General features: G+C 38.8%; 2 protein-coding genes across 4 annotated transcripts; one reads left to right on the top strand and one right to left on the bottom strand.

Annotated features, from left to right (window-relative positions):
• Positions 1–622: 622 nt before the first annotated feature.
• On the top strand, positions 623–10477 carry acad9 (acyl-CoA dehydrogenase family, member 9). Its single transcript, XM_026344600.1, has 18 exons — positions 623–901; positions 1473–1566; positions 1719–1820; positions 1979–2085; positions 2279–2379; positions 3469–3547; positions 3649–3820; positions 3910–3983; positions 4094–4169; positions 4258–4328; positions 4425–4544; positions 4634–4762; positions 5291–5370; positions 6707–6833; positions 7029–7106; positions 7906–8034; positions 9477–9549; positions 9843–10477. The coding sequence occupies exons 1-18, from the start codon at positions 638–640 to the stop codon at positions 9941–9943; spliced, it is 1977 nt and encodes a 658-aa protein (XP_026200385.1). The 5' UTR covers positions 623–637; the 3' UTR covers positions 9944–10477.
• cfap92 (cilia and flagella associated protein 92 (putative)) lies at positions 10224–20814 on the bottom strand. Of its 3 annotated transcripts, XM_026344599.1 has the most exons (17): positions 20684–20814; positions 19476–19739; positions 19056–19255; positions 18642–18861; positions 18426–18545; positions 18140–18265; positions 17216–17400; positions 16936–17092; positions 16233–16326; positions 15913–16107; positions 14282–14537; positions 14039–14203; positions 13303–13485; positions 12802–12952; positions 10991–11202; positions 10479–10630; positions 10224–10360 (listed from the first exon to the last, which is right to left on the bottom strand). In XM_026344599.1, exons 2-17 carry the CDS (start codon positions 19690–19692, stop codon positions 10270–10272), a joined length of 2724 nt encoding a protein of 907 aa, XP_026200384.1. In that variant the 5' UTR covers positions 19693–19739; positions 20684–20814; the 3' UTR covers positions 10224–10269. The 3 variants fall into 3 exon arrangements, with proteins under 3 accessions (XP_026200384.1, XP_026200382.1, XP_026200383.1); XM_026344597.1 differs by having other exon boundaries at positions 16233–17092; XM_026344598.1 differs by having other exon boundaries at positions 16233–17092; positions 17216–17268.
• Positions 20815–20930: the final 116 nt, after the last annotated feature.

Genomic DNA, 20930 nt, shown 5'->3' with positions numbered 1-20930 from the left:
AACTAAAAATAGATCCCGGCTTTGAGGGCCACATCCTCAGTGTCAGCAGGACTACGTCATCATGCGGCTGGGAGGGGCTGGGACCTACACAGGGCTTCGTTTCCTCTGCCAGAAAGAATAGTTTGCAATATAGAACTGTGTTTGCAGTCTAGCTGTTGTTTCATCGCTGGCCTACACACAACAGTTGTTTATTGATTCATTGTTCTTTTTGTTTGCAGACAGCCTTTTACATGACTGAAATAACCTACTCATCGTTCTTCACTTTCTGTTTATTCATTCTGTTACTTATTTGTTGTTTTATTTATTTCTGCACTGTTTACCAGCATTTGCACTTTGCACCAACTTCACACTTTATGAAGCTATAGCGCCACCCAGTGGTTTTCTCGCAGCATTATTTGTGGTGTTATGCGATGTTCAGGTGCTGTCGGAGATATTTCAGCAGCAAACCCATTAAATCTTTGGCTTAATAATAATAATGACACACTTTAATGATTTACTGTAGATACAAAGAACTGCTCGAAAACCTACCAATGTATTATTATACATTGTACTACACGTGATTTATGTTAGCTGATTTGTATTTTTATATAGTGTTTACGAGGGCTCCTGAATGTGTTACTGACCAACGTGTCGTCGCATGTCGTCATCAGCGTGCGACAAAATAGGTGAAAGGTGTTTCTCGACAGCTCCGACTCCCGTGGACCGGTGCAGCAGAGGCATGATGAGTGGACTCAGGTTCCTCCTCCGGTCTAAGTGTGTTCACGTCGGACAGCGGCCGCTCGTCTGTAACATCAGGAGCGCGGAGAAACAAGTGCTGCGTCTTCAGCATCGGAGATGGTTTAAAAGCCACTCGAGGAACTTCGCGTATGCCAAAGATTTGTTCCTCGGTCAGGTGAACAAGGTGAGGCAGCTTGAAATGATCCTGGATTTATGATCATCTTCATAATGTCAGTATCCCACTCTGCAGCCGGACCTACATCTACAACTCTGTGTTGCTAAATGTGAGTTTGCAGAAGAGCAAACAGGTTTTTATGTACATGTCATATTTAATGATGAAGAATTGGCCTAGAAGTAACATTAATGCACTAGTACACTTCACATGAATCTACATGCTCGATATCACAGCTCATTTAAAGTATAACTGGAGATTTAGCGTCATACACAGTAGAACCAGCTGCTGACACCGAGAAGTTTCCTCAGGTTGTGTCAGATTCACTGTGGGACACTTCCTCCACAGCATCCTCAGTGAAATGGGCTCATTAAGAACACTAGTGGGCTGATCTGTACTGGATTAGTGAACTGGATTAGGATTAAGTCCACAAGAACGCACATATGGAGAAGAAAGTAAACTGAGAAAGTGATTTTATCTTTATCTTTAATACTGTTTAACTCCCGGTACGGCCACATGTGTCACACTGAAACTATGGCTGCAGCTGGTAGATTACTTTTAAACTACTGTAAATGTTCTCCAGGCTGAAGTGTTCCCTTATCCAGAAATCGGAAATGAAGAACTGGAGGAGCTCAAACAGCTCGTTGCACCAGTGGAGAAATTCTTCAGTGAGGAAGGTGAGAGGAGATCTGGTGAATGCAAGAGTTCAAACAATGCTGCAAGTGCTTTTAGAAAACCTGCAGCTTACATCATTATGTAGTTCTCATCCTGCCGCGTGTTGCCTTTGAGGTTTTCTTGTTCAATTGGAAATGATTGTATGTGATTTCAGTTGACTCGGCAAAGATTGACCACGAAGCTACAATCCCTCCAGAGACTTTGAGCGGGTTGAAGCAGCTGGGGCTGTTTGGAATAATGATTCCTGAGGAGTATGGTGAGATGTGGATGTGGTTGAGGCTGCACCAGCCTTTTGTAAATTACATTTGTGTAGAGTTCTTTCTGACCACTCGATAAATACTAAACACTAAATGTGGATTTACCACTAAAACACGAGGAACGTCACGGTACTGCTGTGACTTGTTTTCATCCCAGGGGGGCTCGGATTGTCCAACACCATGTATGCACGACTGGCAGAGATCACCTCCTTAGATGGTTCTATCGCTGTAACACTGGCTGCACATCAAGCCATTGGACTGAAGGTAAAAATAAACTATAGCTGTAGAGCTGTTCATGAAGCTTCATTATCTGACGTGTGTTATTTAGACAGAAGGGAAATGTCACCGCCTGATTAAGCTTTAGTCGCTGATTAAATCCCAGTCGTAGCGCTGAATGAGATGAGGTTCTCGAGGTGTTCCTCCTGTGTGATTTGCTAACAGCTGTTTGGGCTTTCAGGGGATTCTGATTGCAGGGAACGAAGCCCAGAAGCAGAAGTATCTGCCCACACTGGCCTCAGGAGAACACATTGCAGCTTTCTGTCTGACAGAGCCTGGAAGGTAAAGACACTGAAAGCTCATTTACAGCTTGTCGACAGCGTCCCTCTGGAGCTGCAGTTGTGTTAGACATGAATACGTTGGACGGTCGTGTGGTATATTTTCCATGTCACCACCCCTGGGCTGCAACCTAGCATACAGGGCACTGACTATTAAAGATTTCGATGTTCTCATGTTTTATCGTTCTGACATTTTAATGTCATGAATTGTCAGATTGAATGCGTAATACCATATTCAGTAGAGTAAGGCCTGATTGTTCTAATGTAGAGGCAAATCTGTTTGCTTGAGGGATGGACATGGACATCTATACTAGTACAATAAATGAAGACCGTAATTTCTGTGTTAATTATTGTTAATAATGGGTTTGAAAAACTGGCTTAATCTGCTTTATATAAGAAAAACATTTAGCTTCCTTATTAGTGGCAGTTGTTAGTCAACAGGCACTAATGAATAAACTAAATGTTTTCCTGGTTTTCTGCATAAATTGTTCTTAAAATTTGATGTTGGTGTCACAAATCTCAACAAACACATTTCTAAGTTGATCAAATACCAACAATCATAATCTAGAAAGAGTAAGTGAAACAGTCTTGAAACTGGTTCAACCATTTTTGACTTATAGTGATCTCAAGCAAACGCTTTCTGTAGCTGTGACCTTAGACCTCTGTTTCTCACAGAGCTGCTTCAGCTCAGACATATTGACTAGTGTCAATGGTTCTCTTGACGTCCAGACCCCCAGACAGCAAAGTATGATGCTACTTCCACAGTACTTTGGATTCTTTTTACAGTATACGTAGTGCTGCATGTTGTTCCTGAACTATTTCTTAGTAGTCTTGTGGAAAGTCAAGATGGTCTTTGGCAAATTGAAGTTGTGCTATTGTTTTTTTGAGCAATAGCTTCCTGACCATCTGTAAGGAATCATTAAGGCTTTACTGTTACTCTGGGTCTTTTTTTTTTTTTTTTACCTCACTGAAGATTCAGCAATCTGCTTTTGATGGGAAACATCAGAAACATTGAATTATCACCTCTGTACTGTGGCATTGTTTCATCATGAATCTTCATTCATTTTACTTGGACTCATTTTGATCATTTCAGTGGAAGTGATGCAGCCTCCATTCAGACCCGTGCAACCTTGTCAGAAGATGGGAAACATTACCTCATCAATGGCTCCAAGGTAAGAGGAAGCAACCTTCCTAAAGTTTGATCTGTAAAGTCCTTCCACATTATAAATTTACCCTTAATCTGAAAAGATTGCTTTTGAATTTATGTTATCAGATTTGGATTTCAAATGGAGGGATTGCAGATATTATGACAGTTTTTGCAAGGACAGAAGTGACCGTTGATGGTGTGAAGAAAGACAAGATTTCAGCATTTATCGTGGAGAGAGCTTTTGGTGGTGTCACCAGCGGAAAGCCCGAGGACAAACTGGGCATCAGGGGTTCTAACAGTAAGTCTGCTTTGAGTTTAGATAAAATGAACATTGGAAATGGTCCTGGTAGAGGTGTCACATGTAATAAAACTTCCTGACTTTTTCAGCTTGTGAATTGTCCTTTGACAACGTCCCAGTGCCGCTGGAGAATGTAATAGGAGAAATAGGCGGTGGATTCAAGGTAATCTATATAGTTCTTAATATAGATTATTACAAATGGCTGTTTACAAAGTGCAAAGAAAAAGCAAAGTTATACAGTATGTACAAATAACATCTCTTTCTGTTGGACAGATTGCCATGAACATCCTGAACTCAGGGAGGTTCAGTATGGGCAGTTCTTCAGCTGGAATGATAAAAAAGCTGATTGGTAAATGCTCTGCACAGCAGCTGAGATTTAGAGCACGGCTTTTATAAAAATGATAACTTTGACATCACATCTCTTTGACTCTATGTAGAACTGACCTCTGAGTATGCTGCAACGAGGAAACAGTTTAACAAAAGCCTCAGTGAATTTGGTATGATTCAGGTACAGTCGGCTTTACCCTCACTAGAATTGAGTGAACAATGTTCACCTGTGAGTCTGGTCTGAAATCAATAACGTGTGTTTGCCCTTTTGTGGTAGGAGAAATTTGCAGTGATGGCCCTTAATGCCTTTGTGATGGAGAGCATGGCGTACCTTACAGCAGGGATGATGGACAGGCCTGGGATTCCAGACTGCTCTGTAGAGGCTGCCATGGTCAAGGTTAGATAGCTTCATCAATAAACTTAGTTCATGTAAAACCAATATAAAATAAAATGTTTTATTAAGGGTATTCTCCATCTTCTGTTCAGGTGTTCAGCTCAGAGGGAGCCTGGATCTGTGTCAGTGAAGCTCTTCAGGTCCTCGGAGGTCTGGGTTATACAAAGAATTACCCCTATGAGCGCTACGTCAGGGACTGTCGCATCCTACCTATCTTTGAGGTAGTCTGATAATCATCAGGGTTGTACTGTAGTTGGCACTGGGGACACCATATTCTTTGATAATGGTTGTTTTACATGCTGGACTTTTCATAATGAAAATGAGGCAAAAAGAAAACTTAGAAAAACTTACAACTTTAGACCATCATTTGAGATATCAAGATTTGAAGTTTTATACTTGTTTACAGCAGTTAACTAAATAAATTATGACATTAATGTCTGGTTGGTACTGTTGGTACTGACAGAAATGTCTGGTTGGTACTGTACAAACGTTTGGTGGCTGCGAATTTGAACTCCAATATGTCTAAAATTGATCCATCCTAATATACTGTTCAGATGAGCAGTATATAAGTGGCCACCAGATGGCACATCTCTTACTATTAGTTCTGTGTGTCACAACAGGAATAGAATTTGAATTAGATTATTTGAGGCTGTAATTGTCCCATCTTTTGACAGCATCTTAAACGCCTTTAAAGGTTTATTGATACAAAGGTAAAATTGATAGTGACTCTGTTGTCTGTCTGTTTTCAGGGGACAAATGAAATCCTGAGGATGTACATTGCACTCACTGGAATGCAGTATGCCGGCAAAGTTCTCACAGGGAAAATAAAGTAAGAATGTGAAGGCTAGTAAGTATAACATTGGGTATTTAAACAATATTCATATAGTACTTGCATTGTGGTAGTACTATCCAAAGCCTTAGGTCACAAGTAGTAAAGCAGTGATGCATTTAAGTAGAAAGTCAAGAATAGTTCATTTTTATCATTAAATGGTAAATGTTCTGCACTTCGGGTGCTTTCACACCGACAGGATTTAGTTTGATTAAATCAGATTCAACTTCGTTTTCCCTCTTGGTGCGGTTCGTTTTGTCTGGTGTGAACACAGCAATCGCACTCGAGTGCGCACGAAAACAACCGTACCGATACCCCCAAACTGAGGTGGTCTCGATCCGAATCACTTGGCGAACCTTGGTGCTTAGACGGCAAACTGAACCAAAACGGGACCAAACGCTATGAATCGCATGATTTGAGGACTTTGTGTATAGATTTTCCACCAAAAACATGCTGTCTGATTAATCCTTTCCCCGTGGCAGACACATCAGACCAATAAGCAGAGAGGACGTTCTCGCATAGTTTGAAGTGAAGTGTTTCGGTTCGCTTGGATTTTTCTGTGTGTGAAACGAAACCGAACCAAAGAGAAACTGCTCCAAGTTTACAAACTCATCAACTGATTTGAAGCAAACGAATTAAGGTGTGAAAGCAACCTTATATAGCGCTTTTCTACCTAACTGGTACTAAAAGCGCTTTTACACTGCATGGCATTCACCCCTTCACACACACACTCACACACCGATGGCAGAGCTGCTATGCAGCTGATCTGACTAACTGGGGGCAACTTGGGGCAACTTGGGGTTCAATATCTTGCCCAAGGACACCACCGCTCCTATAACTGCTCCATCCTTAAGCCACAGCCACCCCCCTCATTAACATTCATACAAAGTACTGTAAATGGGGAAAATTATGAATGTTTTGTGTGCCTACACTTTGTCAATTCTCTTCAGTCTGCTTTGTCAGTCGTTTAAGGTGCTTGGGGGAGTGTATGAAATCTACAAATTGTGTGTACTGTTAGTTTTATCAGATTTTTTTTTCTTGATTAAAAAAAAACCCAACTGGACACGATGCTGGTTTCTAATCTGGTGGCTAATTTAATCTAAAAATTACAATTGCTGGTCCGAAAACCAAAACAAGCTGAAAGGCACTAAAACACTGAGATGAACTGTAGAGTTGATTAATAATTTCTTCAGTGCAGCTTTAAATTCTGTTTCTCTGGTATTAAGGTAGTTTTACAGTTAAGATTGATCTGCCATCTATGTCTTTTCCATTACTGGTTGTGTAATTTTTTTTTTCAGTTTTCAGTCCTTCAGTCTCATCTCTGCTCTGTCTGCAGGGAGATGAAGAAAGGAAATGTAGGTCTTGCCTTGGGCATGGTCAGCAAGAAACTGAGGAGCTCATTCGGAGCTTCAGTTGACCTTGGCCTGACAGGAAAGGACGGAGTGGTGCATCCCAGCTTGGTGGTAAAAACTTCATCTGAACTCTTAAAAGATACATTTACATGTAGTGACTAACGCTGAATCAAACTGCCTTAAGAAGAAAAGTTTGTTCCTTGAGATATTAAAGCTAGACACGGGAGAAAGTTAAGAAGTTCTGTCTTCAACTGTCTTAAACGTATTAGCTGTTTTTCCAGCAGCTCAGCAGTTTTGTATTTACAGGAAAGTGCAAAAAAGTTGGAGCAGAATGTCAACCTTTTTGGATCAACTGTGGAAAGCCTGCTGTACAGATATGGAAAGGTAACATTTGATTGATTTTACATTCTGGAAATAAAAAAAACAACTGCAATTTTTCTGCTTAAAAGTTTCCAGAATTCTCATTTATCTCAAACGGCTGAATGTACACATCACTTCTTATTAACAGTATATCTTCCTGACAGAGTTTGTGAGGTTGTATTCTTCTGTTAAACAGCTGCTCCCAAAATCTGAGATTCTGTGCGACTGTGCTTTTGTAATCACGCCTTTCCCAAAGAAGCTATAAAGCTCTTGGAAACATATCAGCTTTCCAAGTGTACTTCCTGTATCATTTGAATCCATTTTGAGCCAATACGTGAGCGTGTCCTGAGAGGGCTTTCATCACACTGCAGTCTTCATGAGCAAAAGAACTGGAGTTTGAAAATTTAGCTTTAAACAATGGAATCATAGTAAATAACACTAATATATTTGGGGGAAACTGAGACAAGATTGTAGTGAGAGATGGACCATGAGTTAGCAGTGCCTCCAGTAGGTTAGTAAATAATTATGTGGTTGCCACCTCAAGTGTTCTTGAAAAGTAAACTGCTGCTGCTGCTGCTAATGTGTACAGGTGGAGAAACACAAGAAGCAATGCATTCCTAAGAGCAAAATTTAAACAGTCGTCTCAGCACCTTAGAGTGAGTCCTGCTGCTGTCTTGGTGGCAATCACCAAAATGCAGCACATGCAGAGCAGCTAAAATGAGTTTAACAGGGAATTTATTAAAATGCCAGATAAAGATGAAATGCTGTTGAAGAAATGATGGATGACTGAAGTGTCCTTGTTTTTATTCCCTGATGTTGTTAGACCATTGTGGACGAGCAGCTCATTCTGAAGAGAGTAGCAGATGTGCTGATCAACCTCTACGCTATGACAGCTGTCCTGTCCAGAGCCAGCCGCTCCATCAGCATTGGCCTCAGGAATCATGACCATGAGGTGTGTATGCACACATGCAAACACACAAGCCACAGTTTTAATTAAGTCCTAGTAAATAACCTGAACCACAATAATGGAGATTCAATCCTTTAAACATTCATTATGATTCATTTACCCTACAAGATCTAGATTCCATCTAACCCAACCACAACAGAAGGATGTCTCAGGCTGTTACACCCCTCAGTTATTTCCAAATATTTCTGTTAATAACTGCAAAGTATTTTACTACGTTGTCATTCAGCAAGTTGGCCCCCATTTATAGGTGTCCATTGTATTACCTATAGTTGTTAATGAATACACTAAGAAACACTTCAAAATAGTGTTTTATGACACATTTATTTATGGTTTATAATGTGGTGGTACTGTGCAGATTTTACTAGCTCAATTCGTAGAGCAGTCATTTACAAACCCCAGGGTTAGTGGTTCGATTTCTAATTCCTCCTGGCTACTGGTTAAGGCATCCTTGAAACCCCGTAGTAGCAAAGTATGTTAATTTATTATAATGTATTTAAAGTAATGCTCAAGCTGCACTGCTCTCACAGTTGCTAATGTACTGGATTTGATTACAGTAGAAATATGTGGAAAGCAGGTCATATCTTAATTAAAATCAGTATATTTATCACAGACTTCATAAAGCACACAATGTGATCTAATTAGATAAGTCTGTTTTCATCGTGTTAGAGGCTTTAGTATGCTCACAGCCACTACATTCTTTTTTCTTCTTTTGCTTTTGTTGCAGATTATGCTTAATTGGGCCTGTTATGTGCACTTCTTTTAATTTATTTGTAAATTAATTGCTAGATTTTGGTATAATTACAATTTTCACTATTTAAAAACATAGCGTACACAAATGTGTAGCCTAAGTTTTTATCAGAGCACATTTAGATTTAGGCTTAGGAGAAACCAGGAGGAGAGAGTAAACACTAACTGTTGGACAGTCCTGTGTAAAATCAGAAACAGAGCTGTGGAGCAAAGCAGAGCAAAACAAACCCTGAACAGAGAGACATTAAAGAAGACACGGGATGCTTTGCATTATCCACTTTTGTAGCACTCGTCTGCCTTTCACATGTGCACCTCCTCCTACAGTGCTCGTCTCCACTACAGCTACGGCTACAGATGTCAAGAGGCACAGACTGCTGAGATCTTATCCAGCTGGATTTCTTGCCAAAGAAAGTTGTTGCATTTAACTAAAATGTTTTGCCTGCAGATCACAGAGTAACATGAGATCCAAAGAAAGTTCTGAATTATTTTTTTAAGAAAGCAAATATGGCTTCAATCTCTGAGCTTTCATCCAGATTAATTCCACTGTCTAAATAGATTAAATGGTGTTTCCAATTAATGTTTGATGTTTGTGCAGATGAAAACAGAACTGACAGTTCTTTTTTTTTTTAGTTGTGTTTATATGTGCAGGTTTTAATGAATGCCTGTGTTAATTTTTGTAGGTGCTGCTCGCAAACACATTCTGCTCCGACGCCTTCTTCAAGAACAATTACATGATGACTCAGTTGCAAAAACGTAAGTACAACACAAAACGGTAATTGAGAACAGCCTTGTTCTTTTTTTACAGCATAGTACAAAAGACTTGCATGTGTTGCAGAATTTTCTCCCATCAAACCTCACATACCAACACTCAACGCCCCACTGCTTCTCATTTTCCCACTGTACACTTTTTAAAAAATATATAAATAAACCTATATGTAATCTGGAGGTATCCAATGAGCTGGTCCAGACAGATGAAAATGTTGTGATTTATATGTAACAAATGAAAAGCGGCTTGTTTTGCAAATTCCCGTCTCAATCCATTCCAGACTCTCCTGAGAACAATGATGCCAACATCAAGAAGATCGCCAAGGAGGTCCTGGAGAACAGAGCCTACATCTGCTCTCACCCTCTTGAAAGAACATACTGAGATGAACAATACTGTGATGATGATCTCTGTCTGATCGGTTCTGGCTGGTCAGTCACTTGGTCAGGAGTTGTTGTTTGACATTAATTCAACTTGAAATTAATAAATTAAGACCATGGCTTCAAATAGAAAAGCTGTGATTTTTTAGATAATTGGCATTATGTTCTAAGGTTTCTATTTGAAGTGCTCTTTAACTTTAGTGCTATAATGAATTATTGCACAATTTTTAATCTCTACAGTTAGTATACAGGGTACAGTTCTCATGGGTTCTACCTTCTGCAGTGTTCCTGTCAAGGTGGACAGCTGACGTGTGTCTTCATTTTACACGTCTACTTTTGAAAAGTGTAGATACTTTTCTCCTGGTCTGTCAGAGGCAGGGCAGTCCGCTTGTACAGGAAGGAATGTTGCTTACTGAACCCACTGCAAGCAAAACAAATATACCACAGTAATAATGTAATATACTGTATATGCTAACATTTTCTCTAGTATCTGTCCAGTTAATTTTTTTTTGGCAGTAAAACTTATAACTTGAACTGACCTGTAGTGATATTTTTTGTACAGAGAGGTGTGTCTGGGGATGGCATTTTTGCTGCTGAGGCTGCAGTCCATACAGGAACCTGGAGCCAAGGCCACACACTTTTCCTGTGCTTTGTCATATCCCAGGTTCATCACAGACAGTTGAGGTATAGGCTGCAACAAAAAACACAGTTGTTGGCTCACCAGCTAAAGGCTATTACTGTCAACTGTGACCAGAGAAAAACAGAAAAAGCTCTCAAAGCAAGTATCTGCAACTGTTATGAGCGTCATAGACCTTTATAGTGTTTAGTTAAACTTTTCATTGTGTGTCCTTGGTACAGTATGTATTGTGACCACATAAAAAAAAATAATTTCAGATTTTGAAAATCTTTAAAACGTTGATTAACAGAAAACTATTTTCATAGACTGATTAACCTTGGCTGCTCGGGGACCCAGTTAAACCCAAACCCAAAATGCACAGACATTCCTGGGACATATTATGTCATATGCTCCCAGTAACTGAGGATAGTGTACCTTCAGCATCAGGCCTGGTTTCCTCAGTGAATATTTCTTAGGCTCATCTTTCAGTATATCCTGAATTGTATCAGACTTTCCTCCCATGTGACACTTAAATTCTAAGTTGGGACGGTTTGGTGGGTTAGTGCTCCCGCCAGGAAGCAGCTTCTTCAGCCACCGACTGTACTGAGCTCTGGATGCTTCGAGCTGTTCCTGCTGCAGCAAGGCTCCTGTGGATCAACAGCACAATAACAGATTTTATGTTTTTACTGTTTGTATAAGTGATACATTTACCAGGTGAGAATATGATAATGCACTGGGTGGTTAAATAAGCACAACTGGAACTTTCTGCTCACTGCTGATATCACTCAAGTTCCTCTCTGTCCAAATTTATTCTCCAGTGTTGTGTGGGAGTGTGTTTACTCAACAGCAAAGACTGATACTGGCTCAAATATCCACCATCTGGAGCTTCAATCAAAACATATCAATATTGGCCTTCAATACTGAGAAAAACCTCACAGCCCAGACTGCTATAGAAAAAAATTCATGGATACTGTTAGATTGATAAATTCAGTGCAGTCATGCTAGTCAAAGCCTAGCCATCACACATCGTGTCAAAGCAGAGTTGTTACGAGTTGCTTTGGAACCCAACCATCAGGAACCACAATAGTCAGGTGGACTTATTACTTATTGCACCATTTTTACACTAAAATGCCCTAAAATAGCCTTAGAGGTTCTTTCCCTAATAGAAAAATAAATAACTTTATTGCACACCTTAAATCAGTCAACTCATTTGGAAAGGATCAATATATGAATGCTTCACGAATAAAGAGTTGACATGGTACAGTCATGGCCCAGATGGAAACACCGAGCTTTGCACCAAGCTCTGTCTGGGGTATGACTACATTAACTGTAAGTTTTAACTTGTCCTATAAAATCCCCCATCACAAAGCTGTTATAAATAAGGATGCATTTAAGCTATTAAACAAAATAACAGCATTTATTTGTTAATGCTTCTAGATACAAATGTAATGCCGTACAGTAGTCAAAGTCACCGTCAACTCTACCACCTACAAAAAATTAACTTTTTGTTTACCATATTAAACAATGCTTTTCATCACAGTACGTAAACAAATGTGCTGGATTTGACTTTGTTACTTGAAGAGGACACACTCAACAAACACAGACAGTTCTATGACATGTTAAGCAATTAAAGTATCAAAGTTTGATTAATATGTTGTGCTCTGTTGTGAATGTCAAAAGTTTTTGTGAACTGGCTCAATTTGATGCTGTTTAACGACCTGTTAACTTGGTGGGTTCTACATACAACTTTTTTTTTTTTTTTAAATCACCTATAAGACTTAAATAGGTCACATATGTCTTTAAGGATTTGTTTTTAATGTAATACCTCAATTTACATGTAATTCATTGACTTTTTATTTTGCTTTTTCAGCACTGTACAATATAATATATGGATAAAACATACAGCAGCCATGCTGTGAGCCTGTCATGAGGCCAGCAGTAACTGGTATATATCTAGGAAGCTGAAGCTCTAATATAAAATGATCATTGTATGAAGAAGCTTGCACTGTATGATTCTCAGAGACATTATGTCTTATGTTTCATATAACCTGATATAAATCTATCAAACTATCTTAATGTGTGACATATGGTTGTTAAAACTTGGCCAGTTACTTACATCTAAGGAAAACAAAAGTTCATTGTCATGCAACAAAGTGGAGCTACACGTGTACATGAAATGTGTAACACCTCTAGCAGTTAAGTGTTTTATGGTAGATTGAAGCAGCACGGCCTAATAAAATGCCTACCAGCAAGGTGAATGGTCACAGAAGGTGTGCTGAAGAATGGGAGGGGTTTACTGTAGAGCTGAAAGTCCTCATAGCGCTGGCTCCAGGCCCATCTGTCCCGAGAAAGAACCGGCTTCAATGTGTTGGCATGTAGGATGTTCTCTCTCCATGGCTGGAAGCACAGTGAACAGTATCATTATCACATTAACCCTTTACTATGAACACACGCTATGACTGACAGAATAACCAGATTCTACAAGTTGCTTAAAAAAGTTATTCCACCTTCAACTGGGACAGTAAATTATCGTGTCTTCAGGACAGATGAAGCAGCTGCAAGACTAACATTAGTCATGTCATCCTACATGCTTTTCTGTAGTGAACCTATAGATGGCGAACATATTGGCTCATAGAGACAGAATAAGTCCTAAAATGTCCCTGTGCTGAGGTTCATAGGTATGCCAGTAGAGTAAACACTCAGTCCTGTAAAACCCCACACTGCTGAAAAATTAAGAGTGATACCACCTTTCTCAGCTCTTCCACACGAGCCTCATCTGGTAGTCCAGGGTGAGACTTGTCACTACTCATGCTTGTGATCCAAACTGTAGAGGTAGTAGCGGAGCTGGATTCATTTTTGGATGTCACACCTCCAGGTTCCACTGTAGCACTGTGGTACTGCTGACTATAGGTGAACCTCTGCCCAGGCACCTAAAACACAGCACATACAGTTCTTTGCTGGACAGGTGATGTGTTTGTCTAGGTGTAAACACCTACTATGTTAGCAGACTTGCTTGAAACACAGTTAACAAGTCCTTATTAAATGTTTGTACATTAGTTTAAAGCAGTAGTACATGCTTGTCATGTGGAGTCATATTTCTGTTGACCAACCCATTGGATAAATATCTGGATCTGCTCTAATATGTTAATTATGGCGAAGCTCGATAGCTTGTGTGCTGGAATCATAACTAATGGCCTAAAGATGCTAAAACATTTCACAGAGCTAAGGAAACTGCGGAATCAAGAGGTAAAGAACTCCTTTTATAATTATACATAGAAATTTGATCCACTTTGATGTAGAATTATAGATTAGTGGAGCTTGAAGTTCAGACAAAGAGTCTGAAAAAGAAATGTAAAGTTTGCATGGTTTTGTCTGTTGGAATTGCTTCAGCTTCATTTAAGCCTAAAATATACCCCAATATATTAAAAACACAATGAATGTATAAAATAATATTGTACTTGATATGTTATACTCTCATCAAACCTTCGCCATCTCCTTCTGAAGCAGTTCCTTGGCTTGTTCATTTGAGTTGAAGGTCTGTATGCTGTAGTTGTGTGCTGGTCTGCCTTCAATCTGTTGTATCCTCAATACAGCAGCTTCTGACTTCTGCAACTTCTCACTTTCCTCTTGTACCTTTTTAATATTTTCCTAGAATATATGAAAATGCACAAAGCTCTGTTAGTGAATCAGATTAAACTCAAAATACAGTATTTTAGGCCAACAGACCTGAATAAAGTCCTTCTGCTGGCTGTTGCGTTTCCATTTGCTAATGTCTCTGTTATGTGTGTCGAGCAGTGCGTGTCTTTTCATCCGGACAGGCAGAGTGGGAAGGTCCCCCTTAGTCTTTTTTGTAGCCTTTTGCACCCACTGCTCATTACATTTGCCATATTCCTTGCTCATGCTGAGAATCATGTCAGCTGAGGGGAAGAGGTCGTACTGCGCCACTTCATTGAGTTGCCTTATATGACAAAGCTGGCTTAACCTAGAAAAAAGTAGAAGTTAGTCTGTGTAAATTGTAAATGAAAACTGATGCAATGGATTGAAAATCATTTTAAACATAAATATAACTGATAAAAGTATAAAGTCAAGATTTCAAATGTTACAACTAGGAAATTTGTGAGATTCTGTGTTTTGTTTTTTTTACCAATATTTGCTCATTTTGAATTCGATGCCAACAACACGTTTGAAAAACAGCTGGGAAAAGGGCAACAAAACACTGGAAAAGTTGTGCAATGCTAAGAAAAAACATGTCTAACTAATTTGGTTAATTGGCACCAGATCATTACCATGATTGTAGATAAGGCTTTGCTTATTTCAGAAAGCCCGTGTGACAGTGTCAAACTTGATTCTGCATTATTTGCAACAGCATGTAGTGTCTGCAAATATTAATATTTGCAAATAGGAAATTGTTTGTTTGTTGTTTATTTTTACTTTTGCCTTTATTCACTGATAATATGCCTCTGTTGTTTTTAAAGCCTGTGCTGCTGCCACCAAGTGGCTAAATTCAAATCTATTAACGAAGCATTTAATCCGACAGTATAATTTGTTTTGATCTGCAACATGCAAAAATCACACATGCAGTCTTTTAAGGCCATTTATTTTCTACAATGACAAGAAAAAGTATGTGAACGTTTTGGAATTTCACGGTTTTCTGCATTAATTTTGTCATAAAATGTGATCTGATCTTCATCTAAGTCAAAAGTAATAAAAAAATATATTGTGCCTAAAATAACACAAAAACATCTGATCTTTATTGAGAACAACTATAAAATCCTCATAGTGATAGTGGAAAAAGTATTTAAATAACTGGTTGGATTTTGTTTTTTTAAAGCCATTCTGTTGTGTGTTTTGGGTCATTGTCCTGTATCATCAGCCAATTTACAGAGTTACAGCTGACGTACAGACATTCTGACATGCTGAAGATTTTTTTGATACACTTAGGAATTCACTCCAGCTTTATGTAAATCACCAATCGCTGATCATAGATTGTCTGAAAACTCCTTTTTGCAAGGCATGGCATACATAAGCGTATTCTTCTTGTGCGGAGCAAACTCTAAATGTTTTTTGTCAGGTAAAGCAGCTGTGTTTTTCTAATTTTACATTACTCATTTTAACACCTTTTTTGAGGTCATATTCAAAGGGTCCACATATTTTTGCCACTCACACTGTTTTTATGTTTGTTCTCAACCATAAAAAACACCACTTTTTGTGTTATTGCTTTAGACACATTATCTCTGTTAATACTCTTCACTTAGATGAAGATCAGATCACATTTTATGACAAATTAATGCAGAAAACCAGGAAATTCCAAAAGATTGATATACTTTTTCTTAACACTATATATGAGTCCCTGATACCTTGATAAAGCTTGGAAGCAGGGTTGTGGGACTATGCCTCTAATGTAGACCAGAGGCTCTCTCATTATGTTCTCTAGTGGCTCAGATAGATGAACAGGACTCAGGTCAACATCTAATGAATCATATATACGCTTGAAGAAACACAGATTTGAATTGTAGAGGACTATCACCTGCTCTTCCTCACTCCCACTTAGCCTGCAAAACATCACAAAACAAACTGCAGGGTTCTCATTGGAATTTAAACACTCTATCCAGAGAGACAGAACAGCTGAAAACTGTTAACACAGCCTCTAAGGGCAAGATAGTGTTCATAGGCTTACTTCATAGGAACAGCCTCCCAAAGTCTCCTCACTGCTTTCTGTTTCAGCCCTTCAAGAACAAAGATTTGTGTCCTCTTATCTAGCACATGGAATCCTGTAACAAAATCCAGATCCTCGCTCTCATCACACTTGAAATTCATTGTATAATTCGCTAGGGCTTGTTCTATATTTTCCAGTGAGCATGAGCCCAGATGGAAAGCTGATGCGTTGATTCTGAGAATCTCTGATCTCAGCTTGGTCATCACAGAGAAATTGTTGTAATCAAAGAGGTAGATAATGCGCCCAAATGGACCATCATAAGACACTTTACAGCTGTGGTTCTTAACGTTGAGTGGGCAAGCTAGCTCAACTTTGACTTTCAGTTTAGAATTGGCATCAATGTAATGGCCAGGTGGCATGAGTTCTCCACTAGTTACTTTGTCTGTAATCTTTTTGTTCCGTGCACTTCTCTCCCTGTCCAGCAGTGGAGGTGGAGGACAGCATTTGATTGGCAAGTGCACAAGCATACTTTTCCTACCAAGTAGCAACTCGGTGAGGTTCAGGCTTGCAATGCCATAATAGTCAAAAGGCATAATTTCCTGTCTGATTTGTGTTCCATTGCTATGCATGCCTTCATCTGACTCCGTGTCAAACATCACTGTAGTATTTGGTGTTTTTTCCACCTTTCTGTCACGATCATGAACCTCTATCTGCAGGGGCGGACCTGAGAGGAACTCTTGGAGCTCTCGAGGACTCATCAAGCCACTCAGGATCACGTTCACATCTCTGAAGTAAATTCTGGCAGCATGCTTGTGATAGTCTGTTCTGTGTGTGCTCAAGTTATGGAATTTGTACTGACAAAATACAGGCATACATTTTTCCTGGAAAAAAGAATAAACAGAAAAACTGATCAGTGAAAAGGTTGCATAACAAATTGTGTCTACACTGAGTATGTATATATTTTTTTTAAAGGTAATGGTAATAAATAGAATGAAATGGAACACCTGTAGAACGTGGAAAGGGACCGGGGATGAAGGCATTGAGGTGGCTGACAAAACTGTAATGACCAGTGGATTGAGTTCAGCTTTAAGTTGGTCGGACATTAGAGGTCTGTCCAAAGAGATGTAGCAAACAATCTCAAATACACCAGATGAATCAACTGGAAAGCACTCAGCCACCGAGGTCTCGCCTAGCATGCACAGAAATAACATGAAATGTGGCTTTGCTAACAGTGGTATGCTATGGCAACCAGTACAGTTTAACGACACAACAAAGCTGACATTTTTTCATTTTGAGTGACATGTCGACAGTGGATATTTTGTACAGACATTTATTTTCCCACGGGATGTAGTAAAGCTTTGGTGACCCCAAAGCTCCAATTCACCACTTGGCTCACATGACCTCTATCATGACTCTAAGGCTATGTTCACATTAAACGCTGAAGTGGCTCAAATCTGATCTTTTTGCCATCAAGTGACTCAGATCAGATTTTTTCAAACCAACAACCCACTCTCAGAACAGTCAAATCTGTATTCAGTTTTTTTGTTTTGTTTATTTTTTTGATGTCTTACTTTTATTCGCAATCACATTGCTCACATTTCAGTTCAATTTGCTCATGCATGTTATTTTAGGACATCTATAGTGTTCACATTTACAGTTGAATTCATGTCGCTTACAAACATAATTGTAAAACAACTTAAAAAGACCTGTCTAAAAATTCTTTTATAGGCCTCCCTAGTTTATGATCAATACTTTAGGTAATATCTTAAAAGGCAAGTTTATGTTTAAAGCCGCTGTTCCCAACCTATGGACATCCATCTTTGCTTATTTTCTAGTGAATTACTAGATATAATTCTTCTGTGACTCTGTAGTTAAACTGGCCATAGCAAGGAGAAACATGCAACTGCTTGAGTAAAAGGGAATCTCACCTGCCAGTAAGTGGATGGGACTGAATTCCACTGATGTGGAGCCATTCTTTTTCATGTCCTCAAGATCACAAGCATCACTTGTAAGGTTTTGAAAACCCATTTTTATTTGTGGATCCAAATTCTTGTCTACAAAAAGGTTATTGAAAATACTTGAATTGCAATTTTGGTAGAGGTATTTTAGAATAATTGGCAAAGATATTAAATCAGACACACTAGTATGCATACATTCATGAGTCTGGTGAAAGCACAAGGTTATGTGATTGAAAGGCAAAAATTATAAATATACCTGTTTCTGAGCCCACATATGAATTGGACTTTAACAAAGTATCACTTTTGTTCTTTTTACACACGAATGACTTCTTCTCAGATAAGCGTCTGAGTTTTTTTACCATAGACTTGATGCCACCTTAGGATAAAAATATCATGACAAATATATTATTCGATAAAAAACAATATTTATAATATATGAGTCACTTTGGGCAAAGTTAAAGTTCAGGCTCACCACATATGTCTGTTGCATCCTCAGACTGATCCTGTGGAATTCTGAAGACTTTGAGTCTTTCATAGCGGGCCTGACTGCACAGTTTGTCCTTACTGTTCCATATCTGGAGCTTAATCTTATGAGAATGTAGACTGATCAGCAAGTTTCTGGTGACACGGATGTTGAAGTTCTGGCTCCAACAAATCCACATCTGATCTCCTTCATGCCAGGTTCTCAGAATCTGTTACAAAATGTACATATTCATTTTTGCATTAGAGGTACTTTTCCCAACCACAGGATGTTTTAAAGTGTGTCAGCACCCAAGATCAGAAGTAATTTACTGTAGCTCTAGTTGATGTGGTTGCTTTTGACACTCAGGATGTTCTTGAATTGTTCATCAAGCACACACACACTTAGGTTACAGGTTATGGTTACCTGGAATTCATCTTCTCTGTACATTTTTGCTACTGGCCCAAACAATACTAGGTCCACCTTGACTGGCTCTGTATCACTTGACAGCAACTTGTATTCAATATGATAGCAGCTCTGAGCTCTGTGAGCCTTTGCCAGAACAGTGGATGAGCCTTTATTCGCTTTGGCCTTTTCAGGAGCTTCGGGAACATCAACTTCTTCCCCTAAAAAGGACCAAATATTTATGAATCCTGTGAATGATGAAAGAAATCTGCAATCTGTTTCTTCTTATATAGTAAGAACCCTTACTGTATTGTAGTAGTGATTTACTCTATAGTACTTCAGCACACTGAGAATTGCATACACACTCATCATCTTTTAATTACTTTTTATTTTCATGTGGGGTTAATGTTAATCTGTTTACATTCTGTATGACAAGCTTACCTCTTGGGACAGCTAAGGCAATGTAAACTGTCCATGTGACATAATGGGAGCAGTCATCTGGTTGTGATGTGACATCCTCACGTGAACTTAGCATATTTTCTAAACCTTGCTCCGATGACAAATCAGTCTCAAGAACAAGGACATCTTCCTGTTCTTTTTCTGCAACCTCTCCATTGTCACAGTCTGGCTGTGAACTATAAAGACCTGTGTCTGACATGTTGGCCCGAACCTCTCATTCCATTGTAATATCTTCCATGAAAAATGCTGCAAGAAATATAAGATAAATGAAAAGGACAGGGGAGTTTTTATGTTAATGTTTCATAGACTGTAGCAGTAAGAACTCTTGGTTAGGATACAATTCTAAGCTTCCCAAACAATATAATAATATAATATAATATAATATAATATAATATAACCTATAATAATAATACAATAATAGTCACTTAATTACTCCTTAATTAATCTCTGAAAGCAAATCAAACACGTTTATCTACATCAAGGCGTTAGGTAGGTCCATTCATTTGTAAGTCAAAATCAACCTGATTTCTGATATTACATTGATTTTCTGTTCTCTTCCTTAAGTTACACATTCATTTGAGACATAATTTGACTACAATTTATTTATTTTACATGATTCTTATTCAGATAGGAATAGATTTACCCCACATTCAGGTAAATGTATGGATGATAATACAGTACAAGTAAAAAGGGTCCTAAATAACAATACAGCTTCCCCTTAATAATATACACTAATCTGTTACAACGCATGTAGGCCTACTTTATTTGCCTTTCACCTCCCTCAAAATTGAAATCCTTTATAACATTATTGTTGTCTTGGATAAAAGCTTCTGCCAAATGACTAAATGAATAAGTTGGTGGACTTTTCGTCGACAGGAGTTTTTGTGTTTCACCTTTCCAGCTCCTGTAACTAGCTAACTGCAGTATTAGTACTGCCTTATCTTCCATTAGGGAAAAAGCTACATTTGGAAAATACATTACAAAAAACGGTGCAATTATGCCTTACTACGGCATATCTTTTCATTGACATGAACAATGTAATATCTAAAAGTTTCGCTTTGTCTGGTGTGCTCACCTTAGCTCCTGTTGTTGGTCATACCGATTTTACGCTAACGCTACGACCTTTAGCTCAACTTACAGTTGGAGTTAACCTACTGTGTATAACTATTAACTAGGTCAGACAAACATACCTCTGCACTTCTTGTCCGGACTTGAAGCCCCAAAGCTGCTAACTATTTTTACTTATTGTTAATCTAATGAATGCTGTAGTAGTGTTGAAGTAGTAGAAGCTGTCACATCAACTTCAACCTGTGATTCCTAGGACTGCAACGCGTCGCCACGGCAACCGCTGTCGAGCAGGAAGTGAGGTGCTGTTGGGAGCATCGGAATTTCAGAACATAAAGAAATGCACGTAAGGTTTAGTAGAGCCTATAAAGA

This window comes from Anabas testudineus, chromosome 5 (genome assembly GCF_900324465.2).
Source record: "Anabas testudineus chromosome 5, fAnaTes1.2, whole genome shotgun sequence".
NCBI classification, from domain to species: Eukaryota; Metazoa; Chordata; class Actinopteri; order Anabantiformes; family Anabantidae; genus Anabas; species Anabas testudineus.
The sequence above is the reverse complement of the archived record's forward strand: the minus strand, read 5'-3'. Positions and strand labels throughout refer to the sequence as shown.